General features: G+C 51.2%; 1 protein-coding gene across 1 annotated transcript in view; it reads right to left on the bottom strand.

Annotated features, from left to right (window-relative positions):
• The window catches only part of CPXM1 (carboxypeptidase X, M14 family member 1), a 44,757-nt gene extending 29,367 nt beyond the window's left edge, over window positions 1–15,390 (bottom strand). The window contains exons 1-2 of the mRNA XM_063135222.1: window positions 14,972–15,390; window positions 3,223–3,321 (exon numbers count right to left, since the gene is read on the bottom strand). Coding sequence (XP_062991292.1) covers window positions 3,223–3,321; window positions 14,972–15,305 — 433 coding nt within the window. The 5' untranslated portion in view covers window positions 15,306–15,390. The remainder of the gene's footprint in view (window positions 1–3,222; window positions 3,322–14,971) is intronic.
• Between the last annotated feature and the right edge of the window lie 2,773 nt (window positions 15,391–18,163).

Below are 18,163 nucleotides of genomic sequence, written 5' to 3'. Positions count from 1 at the left end.
AATCGCCATGTGTCATTGTGGTGGCAGAGGCTGAATCTGGATTTGGAAATGTGGGAGTGGGCTTGTATGATTGCGCATTTTAGCACATGTCTCCCCTCCCCTCCCGCATTTCCGTGAAAGGGCTGCACCAAGACCGGGTCCTGATTGCAGCCTCTTCCTTTGGGATTGTAGCTGCCGTCTTTCCCAAACGCTTCACTCCAGCCCCTTTGCCAAAGCCTCCCTTTGCTGGCTTTGTGAGTATAAATTAGGGCTGTGCATGGACCCCCCGAACCCCTTCGTGGCCTGATCCAGAACTTTTGGATTGGCCCGAACCGCTTAGGGTCAATCCGACCCTCCCCCGCTCCACTCCTCTGAGCAAGATCTGGAGGGGCGGATTGAGATTTTGCCCCCCTTCCCTATTTACTTGCCTCCGCGGTGGATGGCAGAGGCAGTTAAGTGGGGAAGGGGGGACAAAATGGGAGCCGAAGAAGCCCCTTCCCCCTGCCCCCTTACCTGGCTCCGCCTCTGTTGCTGCATGGATTGTGGTGGCAGAGCCAGGTAAGCCCCCCCTCACTTACCTGCCTCCATCGCAGTCCGTCACAGGTTTCAACTGAGGCCTGGGCCTCAGTTGAAGCCTGTGCCGAACCGTGACGGAGGCAGGTAAGCCCCCTTCCCGCCTGCCCACTTACCTGGCTCCATCGCCGTCACCGCATGGACTGCGGCGGCAGTGCCGCCGCCAGGTGAGCCCCCTCCCCCCACACTTACCTGCATTTGGAGCTCCGGATAGAGGCAAACCGCTTCACCTCGATCCGCAGCTCCCCGACCCAATTCGGATCCGCCTTTGGCAGAGGCAGATCGGGTCGCTCCGCTCTGGATTCGTCATCCGAATCGGAGCGGAGCACAGACCTAGTATAAATGTGTAAAGACATCTGCATGCTCTGTGCATGCCGCTAATCCTCAAGGCCATTGGGTTTGGTATTTCAGCACCAACCAGTTTCCAACCAATGTAGTATTCGGCGTGTTCGGCAAAGAGAGAAATACGCTTTACAGTCCATCATAGCTCTTTGGCCTTTCAACAAACTTTGAATCCAAACATCGCCAGAGCCCCCCTTTCCAAGGGCGACGGTGTTGTGAATTTCCACCCTGCCCTCTGTCTGACACTGGTGTTCTTGGGTGCGTGTGTGAATGGCGCATTTCTCTTTGCTTCTCGCTCAGCAGGAATCGTCCCCCCGCCCCCGCCGTCCCAACTACCAGCAACCTTTCAGGAGGCTTTGCCACTGAGCAGGGAGGCCGTGTCCTGCCAACATTTCGTCTGGCGACAGCACAGCAAATCTCCCAGTGCCACATTAAACCTCAAAAGTCTGAAGAAAAGCAACAGCTGTCTTTCCAAGAATAACGCGGAGCCCCAACTGGCCTCTGGGAGTTCGGAAATCCAAAGCTCCTTTTATGTAAAAGGCTAAAAATTAGGGCCCGGCCTTGCCAGCGTGTCTCAAAGAAATGTCTGTCCTGTGTCGATGCACGTTGTGCGCAGGTGGGAGCATTCCCCCCGCCCTGTGTGTGACATTTACAATACGTGAGGTTCAGGGCTCCCTCCAACGCTGGGCTTGTGCTTCCTCTGGAAAACACTTGCGTCTGTGGCTTGCACACCAACCAGTGGTCCTGGCATGCTTCACAGTACTGAACCGAAAGCTGAATGCTGCACATGGCAGCGCATGCCCGTGACATGCTAAGAGTCAGCACTTTCAGGAGCTTCCTGCGGCATCAAAGCTCCGACGTGATCATGCCCCAAGACCCTAGTCCTCATGACTACAAACAAAGCCTGACATATTTCGTGTGTGTCTGCCGAAGTCTGACAGACCGAGGAACCATTTCTATTTCCAACCCTTTGTGTGGCCAAGTCGCTGTTTATTTCTCTTTACAGATCACCCCTTGGGGTGTGAGGGCTTCACCTTTGCCTGCTAAATAATCTTCAACTAGATGTAGGGACAGAAGGCAGCTACTTTACAGAAATCGTGCCCCCTGAAATGGAAGACTGCACTCCTTTGACTCACAGTTGTAAATGGAAGAATGCTATTACTACTGGTACTACTACTACTACTGTTGGTATAACTGGTACTACTACTACTACTACCGCTACTATTGGTATTATTAGTACTGGTATTACCACGACCACCACTGCTACTATTGGTATTACTACTACAGGTACTACGGCTACTATTGGTATTACTACTACTACTACTACTAGGTGTACATGTTATAATTCATCAGTAACCCCAGAAACACACTCTTTCCTCCCAGCTCACTCGCTATCTTCTTCACTGTCACGCTCCAAAAATCACTTAGCAGATATAACAGGCCTGTTCAGTTGTCAGAGCAATTCACATACGTTCTTCTATCCTGTAAAGCCGGTACTTTTGATCCTATCTAGAGGTGTGGGGTTGTGGCTCGGGGCTTGTGTACCCCCTAGTGCAGACTCCCTAAGCCTGCTGTGCTTCTGATGTGTTGAATTACAACTCCCATCATTTCTAGCTAGCCCGGCTGGCAGGCTGGGATCAATGGGAGTTGTAGTCCAACTCACCTGGAGCTCACCTGGTTGGGGAAGGTTGCTTGAGTGGATTGGTGGCTGCTGTGAGGTCTGAAATGGAGGTTCCAACCAAGCAGTGGTGTCACAAAGGCAGAGCTTGTAGGGGCACCAGGCTGGCAATTTTTGATTAACTGGGACCCTGATGGCAGCCATCCCTACCCCTTACCCTGGCTCAGACTTCCCTGTTCCTCTGAGCTGAGCTGCAACTGGAGGGAAATGAATTTTCGCAGCAGCAATGTATTCTTCCCTGTCCTACTGCAAACTATTTTGGGGGCCGCTTGGGCAGTGAAGACCACTTAGCGTTAAAAGAGAACTGCTCCAAGCGGAGATCAAAGTGCTAGAACTGGCGTGTTGTTCTGGACCAGCCTTCCTCAACCTGTTGGCGCTCCAGATGTGTTGGACTACAATTCCCAGAATGCCCCGGCATTCTGGGAGGTGCAGTCCAACACATCTGGAGTGCCCCAGGTTGAGGAAGGCTGTTCTGGACCAACACAGCTGCCGGCATTTTTAGCCGCTCCTTGGGGACGTGGCTATGGGGACCGTTGTGATGGGTGCCTCTACTTCAGAACTAACCCCCTACACCACCGTTTGCCAGTTCTTGGGGTTCCCCACGCTGCTCCTGGCACGAACAATGGTGGGGTGCAAGACTGGATACCTACGTGACGCCTCTTCCGTGGCTGTTTCCGGGGCGGAAGGCTTGCCTTTCTTCTTCAAGACCTTCTTCTTGATGACTTTAATGCGGACAGATTTGTTCAAGGCTGGAGAAAAGGCAAAACCAGAGACACACCCGGTCATCCCCTTTTACGTTTCCTCATCAGGACGCGGCAGGCAGGCTAGTTTGGTGGGTGCAGTGCGGGTGCAATGGAGAGGCAGCACAAGCGAATACCCACAGCGAGGGTGGCTGCAGACACTGGGCTGGAGTTGGGCGCTGGGACACTCTCTCCAAATGCTGTGCTCAACCACGAGAGGGGAAAGGCATGGCGCGAAATGGACAGATGCAAAGTAGGGTCCAAACCCTAAACGGTTTGGGGCCAGGTAATTTGAGGGAACGCCTCCTCCCGTATGTACCTGTCCGGACCTTAATATCATCCACAGGGGTCCTTCTCCATGAGCCCCTGCCAAAGGAAATGAGGCAGGTGGCTACTAGGAGGAGGGCCTTCTCCGCTGTGGCACCCCGGCTGTGGAATGAGCTCCCCAGAGAGGTCCGCCTGGCGCCTACACTGTACTCCTTTCGTCGCCAGCTGAAGACCTTTTTATTCTCTCAGTATTTTAACACTTAATTTTAACTTACATTTAAATTTTACTGTTTTAACTCTGTATTTTAATTTTATATCAATTTTGCTGCGTGGTTTTATCCTGGTTGTGCTTTTTATACTGTATTTTGCATTTGTGCTTTTAACCTGTTGGTTGTTTTATTATGGTTTTAATTTTTGTGAACTGCTCAGAGAGCTTCGGCTATTGGGCGGTATAAAAATGTAATAAATAAATAAATAAATAAATTGCTGATTCATTCATTCATTTATTGCATTTATATCCTGCCTTTTTTCCTCCAAGGAACCCAAGGCGGCATACATAATCCCCCTCTTCCTCTCTATTTTATCCTCACAACAACAACCCTGTAAGGTAGGTTGGGCTGAGAGTCTGTGACTGGCCTAAAATCACCCAGTGGGTTTCCATGGCCGAGTGGGGACTAGAACCCGGATCTCCTGACTCCCAGTCCAAGACTTTAACCACTACACCAACTGGATCTTGTCAGGGGTAGAAATGGCAGATGCCACCAGCAGGATAGTCCTTTAGGAAGTGGGAACCTGGTCTATACCACCTTCCAGTGGAGGCTGGTGGCTCTGACGCAAAGCACCTTGCTTGGCTCCTTTAGAGCTCTGACCGGTTCTGACTGAAGCCCGGAGTGAATGTGCCACCCCTCTGAAATTGGAGCCACCAGCCTCCATTGTCCCCTTCCCTTATATTTTATACTCTGTTTGGTATCGAAGGCCTACATCAGCCTTCCACAAGCTCGCATTTTCCGGATGTGTGGTGGACCACAAGTCCCATCATCCCTGGCCTGCAGGGCCCATGAGCCTGAAGGGAGATGTAGCCAGATGCAGCCGGCAGGGTCTTGCTATTTACTGTTTTACTCTGTACAGCACCATGTACACTGATGGTGCTATATAAATAAATAAATAAATAATAATAATAATAATAATAATAATAATAATAATAATAATAATAACAGGTTTGGGGAATCATAGAATCATAGAATAGCAGAGTTGGAAGGGACCTACAAGGCCATCGAGTCCAATCCCCTGCTCGATGCAGGAATCCACCCTAAAGCATCCCTGACAGATGGTTGTCCAGCTTCCTCTTGAAGGCCTCTAGTGTGGGAGAGCTCACAACCTCCCTAGGTAACTGATTCCATTGTCATACTGCTCTAACAGTCAGGAAGTTTTTCCTGATGTCCAGCTGGAATCTGGCTTCCTTTAACTTGAGCCCGTTATTCCATGTCCTGCACTCTGGGAGGATCGAGAAGAGATCCAGGTCCTCCTCTGTGTGACAACCTTTTAAGTATTTGAAGAGTGCTCTCATGTCTCCCCCCAATCTTCTCTTCTCCAGGCTAAACCTGCCCAGTTTTTTCAGTCTCTCCTCATCGGGCTTTGTTCCAGACCCCTGATCATCCTGGTTGCCCTCCTCTGAACACGCTACAGCTTGTCTGCGTCCTTCTTGAAGTGTGAAGCCCAGAACTGGACGCAATACTCTAGGTGAGTCCTAACCAGGGCCGAATAGAGAGGAACCAGTATCTCACGTGATTTGGAAGCTATATTTCTATTAATGCAACCCAAAATAGCATTTGCCTTTCTTGCAGCCATATCTCACTGTTGGCTCATATTCAGCTTGTGATCTACAACAATTCCAAGATCCTTCTCGTTTGTAGTGTTGCTGAGCCAAGTATCCCCTATCTTGTAACTGTGCATTTGGTTTCTGTTTCCTAGAAGTAGAACTTGGCATTTATCCCTATTAAATTTCATTCTGTTGTTTTCTGCCCAGCACTCCAGCCTATCAAGATCACTTCGAAGTTTGTTTCTGTCTTCCAAGGTATTAGCTATCCCACCCAATTTTGTGTCATCTGCAAATTTGATGAGGCTTGTGTCTACATGATCTCTTGACTCGGAGGATGTCAAGAATCTCTAAAGGCAAGAATCTCTGAGTTTTGCTCCCAGGAAAGTTTTCCGGATGTGAGTATCTGGAGTTTTGTGCTGTGCGGACAAAGCCGATGTGCTGCACTCGGAGATGTGGTGGAAACACAGGGCCCGCAGCACCTGACACTTTCTGATGAGCAGGGACCACCTCAGATTCCCCTGTTCCTCTATGCTTAGCTGCAAACCTCACCATAGATGGGAGGGAATTAATTTCCCCAGCAACAATGAATTCTTCCCTTAAGCATTGCAATGTATTTCGGGGCGGCTCGGACTGGAGCGGGCCATTAGAACCTCGTCCCTTGGTGTAGATAAAAGTGCCAGAACTGGTGTGTTGCTGTGGATCAACACCTCGGCTTGCATTTCTGGACTCTCCTTGTGGCTAAGAGGTCTGTCGTGATGAACGTCCCCACTTTGAAATGTACCACCACACCACTGTTTATGCTCAAAGAGCTCCATCACACCTACTTTTCCCCCCTGGTATGCATCTGCGATTTCCACCTCCGTTTCATTAGCGCGTCAAGTGCTGGTCACTTCCACGTACGGGCATTCTTGCACTATTTCACCTTGTTTCCCTTTTCCCCTGTGCCGGCTCGCGCTTCCTGGAAGCACCACTACATTCGCCCCACCCTGCCCCCTTTCCTTCCCCTTCCAGTTCGTTGGTTCTTGTGGTTGATGGACATTGTGATGGATGTGGGTGCTTCCCCCGCTTTGGTTTTGTTGCCTACTGTTTTAACGATTTAGCGTTTCATCAATTAGGCGCCGTTTCTGCCTTTCGAGGGGGAGAAATAGCAATGAGAGACGGGTTGGAGCAGGGGAAGTTCATTCGAGCAACTCAGCACGCCCTCCTCTTTCATCCGCAAGACCGCCCTTCAATGCAGTCGCCCCCCAAAAGGGAGGTTCTGCGACATAGCGCGAGGATGGCAATACAGGGGGACGGAAGGGCGGTTTTATCCCACATGGAGAAAAAATGCTGCACTTTCCCCGCCCTAGAAAAACGCGGAAGATGGAGGGGAAGGGGCGAGATGACTGCAGGACAGGGATGACGTCGTGAGAGGGTCACGGGGCAAAACGGTAAACCAGACTGTGTGATAAAACCCTGGTGTGATGGAGCTCAAAGTTGGAGACGCAGCTTGTTGAATAAGATGGTGGCCACATGTTTGGCTGAGAAGTGGAGGGCCTTTCCAGACGTTTCTTCTCAAATGATTCATTTGGACTGTTACGAAAGATGTGTCTATCCACTTCTAAAGTGAGGCTTCTTGTGGGGATGGTGTGACCAGCATAGAAGAGCTGCGTTTCTTGTTCAAAAGTGGGCGGACCACACGATCGAGAGCAAAGGCTACATGGCAGGACAGGCACTGAAGAGACCCGAGTTCAAATCCCCTCACAGCCATGAAGCTCAGTGGCTGACTGGATTAGTCATTCTCTGTTGGGCTAACCTACCTCACAGGGTTGTTGTGAGGATATAATGGGGGAGGGGAAACAGTGTACTCTGCCTTGAACTCATTGGAGTCATAATAAATTTACTGTTGTTTTGATTGTTGTTCTCTGAGTTGTTTGTATATTTCCAGCAAGTTCATGTACACAATTTGAAGGCAGAACCTGAGCGTTGAGCTCCAACCCTGACATGGGGGAAATTCCATGAATGAGACAGGGCGATTGCAAATAAAGCCCCGTCTGGCAGCAGCTCTGGACAGCCAGGGTTTCCCCCGTCTCCCTGCAACCACCCTGGCTTTGAATTGGCGATGCCGGGGATCGTGGTGCAGGGGCGCCACTCCTGAGCTGCGGCATCTGGGCCCCACCTGGCCTTATTTTTTTTATTATTTATTTATTTATTTATTTATTTATTTATTTATTTATTTATTTATTTTATTACACTTGTATACCGCCCCCATAGCCAGGGCTCTCTGGGCGGTTTACAGAAATTCTAAAATTAAGATAAAAACGAGTATACAAAATTTAAAATTCTAAAACACAGAACATACACACATAAAGCATTAAAAACCGTTAAAAAAACACTAAACATGTGGGTGATTAAGATGTGCCACCATATGCCTGGGCAAAGAGGAAAGTCTTAACCTGTCGCCGGAAAGATAGCAGTGTTGGTGCCAGGCGAGCCTCGTCAGGGAGATCATTCCAGAGTCTGGGGGCCACCACCGAAAAGGCCTTGTCCCTCGTTGCCACACTCCGAGCCTCTCTCGGAGTAGGCACCCGGAGGAGGACCTTAGATGTTGAACGTAGTGACCAGGTATATTCACGTCGGGAGAGGCGTTGCGTCAGGTATTGTGGTCCCAAGCCGTGTAAGGCTTTATAAGTCAAAAGCAGCACCTTGAATTGGGCTGGGAAACATACAGGCAGCCAGTGCAAGCAGACCAGAGCAGGTGTTATATGGTCGAACCTTCTGGTTCCCGAAATCAATCTGGCTGCTGCATTTTGCACGAGCTGCAGCTTCCGAACCGTCTTCAAAGGCAGCCCTACGTAAAGGGCATTGCAGTAATCTAACCTGTGTCTGCTTAAACCTCATGAGACAGGAAGGAAGAGGGATGTGCCGTGTCATGATCGGCAGCGAACGTGGGGTCAGGTGTGTTAGAAATCAGCCCTCCCCAACCGGGGTGCCTCCCCATGTGTGGGACTACAGCTGTTGGCAGCGTTTGGCCATGCTGGCTGGAGGGAACCGCTTGTTTCTGGAAGGAGGCAGGTAAGTGGAGGTCCCATAAGGGCGCTCCGTCAACCTGCCTCCTTCCAGAAAGGAGGGTTTCTGCTCATTTGGGGGCTTCCCTTCAGAAGAGCTGAATCTCCCGAGTAAGCGTGGGTCCGGCTTGCACAAACCGGAATTGCAGGAGCCACCACTTTCAGAAGGGAACCGGAGGGGGTGTAAATGACCCACTGGATTCTGCTCAAAGAACCCTAAGAAGTGGGGAGGAGGGCAGAGGGCACATAAGAATAGGGTGACCCTATGAAAAGGAGGATCGGGCTCCTGTATCTTTAACAGTTGCATAGAAAAGGGAATTTCAGCAGGGGTTGTTTGTATATATGGGGAACCTAGTGAAAGTCACTCTTCATCACAGCAGTTAAAGCTGCAGGAGCTATACTAGAGTGACCAGATTTAAAAGAGGGCAGGGCTCTTGAGGCTTTAACTGTTGTGATGAAGAGGAAATTTCACCAGGTTCTCCATATATACAAATGACACCTGCTGAAATTCCCTTTTCTATGCAATTATGAAAGATATAGGAGCCCTGTCCTCCTTTTCATAGGGTCACCCTAGACTAGCTGGAGGATTCTGTTTGTCCTATCTGAAATGTGGTTGCACAGGCATCATGGGAACCTATTGGATAGTGCCTGTGACATCCCAACTGACCTGGGATGCAACACCTCCCTTCCATTTCAGCCCCAAAGGCATTCCTGGTAGAAAGAAGCAGGGCAGAGAGCAGAAGGATGTCAAGACCTATATTTTGTAGCATGGGTAAAGCCACTGTGTCCTCTTCATCTAAAGTGCACTATAGAGAGAGATTATATAGAAAGTGTGTCTGACACTTTAAGAGAAGGAAGCTTTCACTCAGCAAATGGAAAGGAATAGGAGTTGCTCTTCAGAACTTAGCACAGGCTGGATTATGTAGGGTGACCCTATGAAAAGGAGGACAGGGCTCCTATATCTTTAACAGTTGCATAGAAAAGGGAATTTCAGCAGGGATCATTTGCATATATGGAGAACCTGCTGAAATCCCCTCTTCATCACAACAGTTAAAGCTGCAGGAGCTAAACTAGAGTGAGCAGATTTAAAAGAGCGCAGGGCGCCTGCAGCTTTAACTGCTGTGATGAAGAGGGAATTTCACCAGGTTCCCCATATATACGAATGACACCTGCTGAAATGCCCTTTTCTATGCAACTGCTAAAGGTACAGGAGCCCTGTCCTCCTTTCCATATGGTCACCCTACATAAGAAGGGCCCTGCTGGATCAGACTGAGGGTCCATCTAGTCCAGTGCTCTGTTCCCATAGTGGCCAACCAGCCGATGGAACAACAGCACCTTCCCACGATGTCATGCCCCTACTTGAGGAGTCCTCCTCAGAGGAGGAGCTAGAGGCCCCAGAAGCCAAAGCCCCAAACCCAAGACCACCATCAGACCCGCAGAAGCCTAAGCCCTCAGGGTAGGTAGTTGCAGGACCATCCCTGCCAGGAGAAAGGGACGGCTGAGCACCCCCCTGACCCCCGGGAGCAACGTCGCCTCAAGCGACAGGCGAGTAAGGCTCCTGTGCGGCGGAGAGCTTGCTTGCAGAGAAGGTCTCCTCAGGGAGAAAGGGTCTCCTCAGGAGTAGCTCTGAAAGGAGAGCTTTGATTGCTGCAGCTGAGCTCTGGGTGGGGCCCAACAGGCTCTGGGCTTAAAAGCCTGCATTTGGAATCAGCTGGCCTTGATGGACCAACAACTTTGGTCCATTGTGCCTCGTACCCTGAACCTTGCCTTTGTCTGATACCCTGTTTACAGACCTTTTGGACTGCCTACCGCCTCCGCCTCCAGAATGTGTAAAGTACTGATTGTTGATGGTGTTTTGACCTTTGCTTATTTATTGTGACTAGTCCTGTTATTAACGACCCTCTTGACTTATTGACTGCATGTGCTCTGACCTCAGCTTGGATTGATCGTTCCTCTGTATATTCCTGATCTGCACGTAGAGCATCCTGCAGCCCAAGCAGGACACACCCATGTTCCCCAGCCACTGGTGCACGCAAGCTTACTGCCTCGAATACTGGAGATAGCACACAACCATCAGGGCTAGTAGCCATGGAGAGCCATCTTCTGCAAGGTGCACCTGGACAGTAGACTGAGCACACAACTCTCACACTTTACTCCCCCATTAAAGCCAGATGTATTGTATTTCTGCTTAAATTCCTTTGTGTGATTCGCTCCAAATGTGCATCTCTACATATTAATTAGCATATGCAAATGTCATGCAAATCTGTGCCTTCGTTTGTCCTCTTTTCCTTTTTGGCCACTCTCGCTGCCCTCCATCCCCTGGCAGCTCCAGAACTTGCAGCTGACCTCAGCGACTCTGGGCTGGAGAGAAACGAACGCATTCCGGGCAAGAGGGCAACTTGCACATAGATCGTAACATGCATGCAGGTTTCTCACATGCATGGATAGATGCATGCATGCATGCAGAAACGCGGCACTCATGTCGCCGCGGAATTCCGTGCAGGATTTTGTAACGGGTGAAGTGGCCTTCGACGGAGTCCTCCTGTTTCTCCCTGCAAGCACGTGAATGAAAAGGCTATGGCGTTACCCACATTTCTATTCCCTCAGGTATGTCTGCATGAGTATGTCTAGAGAGTGCGGAATGTTGGGCTGAGTGGATGTGGCTAGTGCTGCTGTGGAAAGGGGGAGGAGTCTATATAGGGGGGAGCTGAGTGGTCTGAGGGGTTCAGTTGGTGATTGGGTTTGGAGGGTAGATCATAGAATCATAGAATAGTAGAGTTGGAAGGGGCCTACAAGGCCATCGAGTCCAACCCCCTGCTCAATGCAGGAATCCACCCTAGAGCATCCCTGACAGATGGTTGTCCAGCTGCCTCTTGAAGGCCTCTAGGGTGGGAGAGCCCACAACCTCCCTAGGTAACTGATTCCATTGTCATACTGCTCTAACAGTCAGGATTTTTTTCCTGATGCCTAGCTGGAATCTGGCTTCCTTTAACTTGAGCCCGTTATTCCGTGTCCTGCACTCTGGGAGGATCGAGAAGAGATCCTGGCCCTCCTCTGTGTGACAACCTTTCAAGTATTTGAAGAGTGCTATCATGTCTCCCCTCAATGTGTTTAGCTGTGTGAAGAATGAGTGAAAATAAGATCATGGGGACTAAGGATTGTTATTATTAGATTTGTTTCTACCAGTATTCTTAAGAATAGGCAGGATTTCAATAGAATTCGAAGGAACTAAGGACTGTAAACTACAATAAACATTTTCTTTATTTTGCAACCATAAAGCCACGTGTCAGTTTGGCTGTGTCTCCTGCTCTATTAGTTCATAAATAAACACATTACATTAACCCTTCAGCCTGCCTACAGTCACAGAAAAGCCTTTTCCAAATCTCCTTACCTTTCCCCTCTGCTATAAGGGAACGGTTATATTTTTTCTTTTTACCCCTTCCTCAGGTATTTGAGTGGTGGTGCTTAGCCTGTGGGAGGTGGGCGCGTCAAAGCCTTGTGTGTGAGGGGGTGGCGGTGCACCCCTTTTCTTCCCTTCTCTTCCTGCCAGCCACTATGGAGCTCTAGGAAAGCGTCGTGCTGCGGAACAGGATGCGGGAGGCCCCCAAACAGTGATTGCTCTGTGCCGGCCTGGCCTGGCTCCACCAACCCCGGCTGCCTTCCTTTGACCGCTGTGCGGAACAGGGAACTGAAGTGCAGAGCTGGCCAGCTCGAGTCTGGAGCACCAGGCGCAGCGTGGGAGCCTGGAAGAGGCCGGCGCGGCCCGTAGAAGGGGAGGCCTTTCTAGGAATATGCCCCCCCCTTTTGCAGGCAAAGGCAAAGGAAGGCACGGGGTGGGGAGGAGGGCCAGGTGGGTGCTTAGAGGGCAGGAATGCCGCCTTGAAACCCAGGCAGGCCAGGGTGTGTGCGCCCCATCCCAGGGCAAAGAAGCAGGACTACATTTGAGGGGAGGTTGCAACTTTAGAAGACTTCTGCTGCCGGGGACACCAGGGGATGGGAAGTTCCGCAGAATCATAGAATAGCAGAGTTGGAAGGGGCCTACAAGGCCATCGAGTCCAACCCCCTGCTCAGTGCAGGAATCCACCCTAAAGCATCCCTGGCAGATGGTTGTCCAGCTGCCTCTTGAAGGCCTCTAGGGTGGGAGAGTCGGCAACCTCCCTAGGTAACTGATTCCATTGTCGTACTGCTCCAACAGTCAGGAAGTTTTTCCTGATGTCTAGCCGGAATCTGGCTTCCTTCAATTTGAGCCCGTTATTCCGTGTCCTGCACTCTGGGAGGATCGAGAAGAGATCCTGGCCCTCCTCTGTGTGACAACCTTTCAAGTCTTTGAAGAGTGCTCTCATGTCTCCCCTCAATCTTCTCTTCTCCCGGCTAAACATGCCCAGTTCTTTCAGTCTCTCTTCATAGGGCTTTGTTTCCAGACCCCTGATCATCCTGGCTGCCCTCCTCTGAACACGCTCCAGCTTATCTGCATCCTTCTTGAATTGTGGAGCCCAGTCATAGCGATCCAGGCCGTGTGTCTCCACGCCAAGTGTGGAATGAGCAGGGCAGAGGTGGGATCTCTTGGCATTGCAGTGCACACTGACCCCGCTGCAGGACCTCAGCTGCACCACCCCAGGGCTCTGAAGCCATCTAGTGCCACAAGAGCCCTTTTCGGAGTACCACAACGCAACCTGGAAAATCGCAAAGCATTTAGCAGCTAGATCAGCCTCAAAACGCCACGGCGCCCTGCCCCTGAGTGCCACGAGATGCAGTCAGCAGAAAGAGCTGTTCCATGCAACATTGCCAACTTGGGAAGCACACACAAAGTGCACAACTTGTCACGGATAAGTGTAAAATATGGGGCACGCGTGCGCATTACAACAGTTGGCACAGCGTGCGAAACGCGTCCAAAGCGCAAGGTGTAAACCATACTAGCCAGTCAGCTGAGGAACCCACGGAGTGCTGCGTGGTCCATATATGCCAGAGCACATCCGCGCACTGCCAAACTCACAACACAGACTATGGGGAGAACTGGAAATATTGCTATCAAAGGGAGGCATATACATCCTTTAAAGAAAGAAATAAATAAAACTGTACAGCTCCAGGCCACATAACCGTCACAGCCCATCAGCGCACCGGACAACTCCTCGCAATCTCGCTGGCGCATGCGTCAGCCTGGCACAGGACAAAGCGTCCAGTCTGGGCTGCATCCATCGCGCATCCAAAGACACAATGCACACCCCAGAGAATGCACATGAGGCACAGGCAAGGCTCCGGAACTCTACAAGTACTGACACAAGGGAGAAGCCGTAACTCAGTGGTTAAAGCCCCTGTCTTGCATGCCAAAGGTCCCGGTTCGATTCCCGGTTTTTCCAGGCAAGGCAAGGCAAGAACCCTGCCTGAAACGCTGGAGAGCCGCTGCTGCCAGTCAGTGTTCACAATACTGGGCTAAATGGACCAAGGGTCTGACTCTGTGTAAGAGGCAGTAAGCCTATGTACACCGGTTGCTGGGGAACGTGGGCGGGAGGGTGCTGTTGCACTCATGTCCTGCTTGTGGTTTACTCATGGGTGGCTGGTTGGCCACTGTGCGAACGGAGTGCTGGACTAGATGGACCCGTGGTCTGATCCAGCATCAGGGCTCTTCTGCTGTTCTTGTATTCTTATTAGGCAGCTTTCTGTGTTCCTCTGTTTCTGAGAGTCCAAAAGGGGCAAAGGGACCTTTTTGAGGGCGCAGGAGAGAGAAGGCCCTCATCCAAAATGATCACAGAGCATAGGCCAATACAAAGGGCGTGTAATTGCACACACAATTCACAATACAGCATAACAATGACGACAAAGCAACAACCCCAGCGCCCACGGGACACACACACACACACACACACACAGACAGACAGACAGACAGACAGACAGACACCTTCGCATGTTCCGGGTTCCAGCGCAAAAAACCACGCCAGAGAGTTAAACTTATCATGTGAATGGCCACACCAATAATCTTTTGTTCCCTTTGGGGGTACGTGCATCTCTGGGACTCCTTCCTCCAGAAGGAGACAAGCCCACACCTGCGGCAGACGCCCAGAGAACCAATCTGACCCTTAAGCAGCCATTCACACACCACGGTTTACGCGGGGTTCACCCCCACCCCCTGAATCCAGATTTCCGGACTGGACTTTGGGGCCAGGTGATCCCGTCGTTCCAGTGAGCCGCATTTGAAATGTTTTGTTTTCCTTTGCTGATTTGCTTCTCCTTTTGGGGAAAATAAAGGCAGGACCGTTGCTGCCAGCCCTCGAAGGGGAAGCTTTGCCCTCGAAAACTGCTCCCTCCTAGCTTTGCAAACATTCGTGCCTTTGCGAAATGCTTGCTGTGCATAGCGCATGCAGTGCCTGTGGGTTTGCTTGCACACCCATGGATGCTTGACATCCATGCACACAAATCTCAAGATTCGAAAAGAGCAACGGACGAAGCTCGGCTCAGCCATGCCCAGCACCCACTCCACGCCCCCCACCCCCCACCCCACCAGCCGCTGCTCCTGTGCCCAAGCGGGTACCTTTCTTGTCCACCTTCTCCTCCTCCATGGAGGGTCTCCTAGTCTTGGCATCGTTTGTGGAAAGGGGCTCTTCCAGGTCCTTCCGGCCAGCGGGGACGGTGGTCTTGGGGTTGGCGGGGCTCGTGGGCCTCGGGCCAGCCGTGCCGCTTACCTGTTTGGTCCTGGGGGTGGCGGGGGAGGCAGAGGCAAGCTCAGGCAGAGCTGTCACCTGGCTCATGGTGGTGCCCGGCTTCTTCTGCAGGAGGCTGGGGGTGACCGTGCGGGGCGCCCCATCCACCGAGGGGGACCAGGCGGCCTGGGAGAGGGCCAGGAGCACCACAGGGAGACCCAGCATTTTGGGGAGGGGGCGACAGGCCAAGCGCGGCTGTGCTGGAGCACCCTTCAGCTTTCGTCTCAGCCTCTGCCTGCTTCGCTCCCTCCCTCCTTCCTGCTCTCTGTCTCTGCACTCGGGATGCTGGCCCCTGGCCTTTATAACAATCCCCTCCCCTCGCACATTCCATGCCATTTCCATACATGTACCGCATTGTCAGGAATAGCTGTGACCCAGAAAAAGGCTGCGGCTCGTTCTGGCTTCACTTTGGCTGGTTCCATTTCTTCTGGGCAGGGCATGCCGGCTCTCCGGGTGTCCCTTCATAGAATCATAGAATAGCAGAGTTGGAAGGGGCCTACAAGGCCATCAAGTCCAACCCCCTGCTCAATGCAGGAATCCACCCTGACAGAGGGTTGTCCAGCTGCCTCTTGAAGGCCTCTAGTGTGAGAGAGCCCACCACCTCCCTAGGTAACTGGTTCCATTGTCGTACTGCTCTAACAGTCAGGAAGTTTTTCCTGATGTCCAGCTGGAATCTGGCTTCCTGTAACTTGAGCCCATTATTCCGTGTCCTGCACTCTGGGAGGATCGAGGAGAGATCCTGGCCCTCCTCTGTGACAACCTTTCAAGTATTTGAAAAGTGCTCTCATGTCTCCCCTCAATCTTGTCTTCTCCAGGCTAAATCTGCCCAGTTCTTTCAGTCTCTCTTCTTAGGGCTTTGTTTCCAGACCCCTGATCATCCTGGTTGAAGTTGTGCAGGTACTTCGGCCCTCTCCTTGATCCTCTGATTGTTGATATCACAGCCATTTTCATGCCGGCATGAATTCTAGCTGTCTTCTTCTGAGACCAGGATTTTAAGCCTGCTTGAGGGTCTTGGTTGCTCCTGGAAGAGAGGCAGCCCTTTGGGGTGGGGGGTGGGAATGACTCACCCACCCCCTCACTCACTCTACTCCACAGGGTTGTTGTGATGATAGAATGATGGGTGTGGGGAACCATTCATGTCCCCCTTCAATTGCGGGAATGCAGGATAGAAGCCAATGCATTAAAGGGTCCTTCCTCAAAACACCAGGTGTTTTGGGGCCAGTTAAAAGTGTTTTTGGGCCAGTTCAAATGGGAAGATACGTTTGGTCTCTCTCTCTCTCTCTCTCTCCTGTTCAGCTCTTCCCCAACCTTGTGCCCTCCAGAAGTGTTGGGCCACAGCTCTTCCCAGCGAGGCTGAAACAGAAGAACACGGGACCACGTCATGCATGTGGGAGTAGCGGAGCACAGTGGTCTTAGCCCTGTGTTTGGCTCCAAATATCACTAATTTCAGACAAAGGCAGTGGTGTGGCAGAGGCAGGGCTCACAGGGTCGAAAAATGCCAGGACTTCTGGACTAGCAGGGACTCTGAGGTCACCGGCCAACCCCCCCCCCCCCCCGGGCTTCCCTCTTCCCTCTGAGCCTAGCTGCAATCCTCCCACTAGCGGGGGTGGGTGGGAGGTGGAGATGGAAGGGGGGCAACCATATACGCAGACAAGGTGGAGCGTGTTCAGAGGAGGGCAACCAGGATGACCAGGGGTCTGGAAACAAAACCCCATGAAGAGAGACTGAAAGAACTGGGCATGTTTAGCCTGGAGAAGAGAAGACTGAGGGGAGACATGATACCATTCTTCAAATACTTGAAAGGTTGTCACACAGAGGAGGGCCAGGAGCTCTTTTCGATCCTCCCAGAGTGCAGGACACGGAATAACGGGCTCAAGTGACAGGAAGCCGGATTCCGGCTGGACGTCAGGAAAAACTTCCTGACTGTTAGAGCAGTACGACAATGGAATCAGTTGCCTGGGGAGGTTGTGGGCTCTCCCATATTAGAGGCCTTCAAGAGGCAGCTGGACCACCATCTGTCAGGGATGCTTTAGGGTGGATTCCTGCATTGAGCAGGGGGTTGGACTCGAAGGCCTTGTAGGCCCCTTCCAACTCTGCTATTCTATGATTCTATGATACTGTTCCCTGTTGCAATGCAAATTATTTTGGGGTGTCATGGTCTGGAATGGGCAATTAGGACCCATCAGTTTCCAGTTGGAGGTGAAAGCTGCTCAAACTGGTTTGGTGATATGGATGAACACAGCGACCTGCATTTTTGGCCCCTCCTGGGGTGTGGCTATGGGGACCAGCCTGATGAGTGCTTTGCACTTCAAAGTTTTCCACTGTGCAACTTGAGAGAGGGCTGTTGGGACACACCCACCCCTCCGCCCCAGCGCTGTTGGCCAAACCCTAATGCATTCTCTCTTGGAGTTCAGCATTCTGGGAAAGAACACCTTATTCTCCATTTGGCTGCTCTCTGTCCCAAACTACAACAGTCAGAACTCTAAAGGAGCTATAAAAATATAAGAAATAAGGAGAGCCCTGATGCTGGATCAGACCAAGGGTACATCTAGTCCAGCACTCTGTTCACATAGCGGCCAACCAGCTGTCAACCAGGGACTCACAGGCAGGACACAGTGCAACAGCACCCTCCCACCCATATTCCCCAGCAATAGGCTTATTGCCTTTAATACTATCCAAGGCGCGAAGCTCCTTTAGAGTTCTAACTGAAGCCCGGAGTGAATTCGCCGCCCCACTGACATCGGAGCCACCAGCCTCTACTGGAACCTACATCATTTTTATTTTTTAAAATGGCAAGCTTTTCTTCAGAAAAATCTTTACATTTATGTTTTTTTAACTGACGTTTTCAAGAGCGACCTTCTTCAACAGGGCAAAAACGTATTCAGCATAGCGCAAATAACAGCAGTTGTTTGAACGGTAAAAGAATAGCGCTTGGCATTTGTGTTGTACTTTCGTGTATGCGACATTGTTTGTCTGCCTTACTTTGCAATCCATACAACGACCCTGTCAGGTAGGTCAATATC

Source organism: Elgaria multicarinata, chromosome 10, assembly GCF_023053635.1.
Source record: "Elgaria multicarinata webbii isolate HBS135686 ecotype San Diego chromosome 10, rElgMul1.1.pri, whole genome shotgun sequence".
Classification (NCBI taxonomy): Eukaryota; Metazoa; Chordata; class Lepidosauria; order Squamata; family Anguidae; genus Elgaria; species Elgaria multicarinata.
The sequence above is the reverse complement of the archived record's forward strand: the minus strand, read 5'-3'. Positions and strand labels throughout refer to the sequence as shown.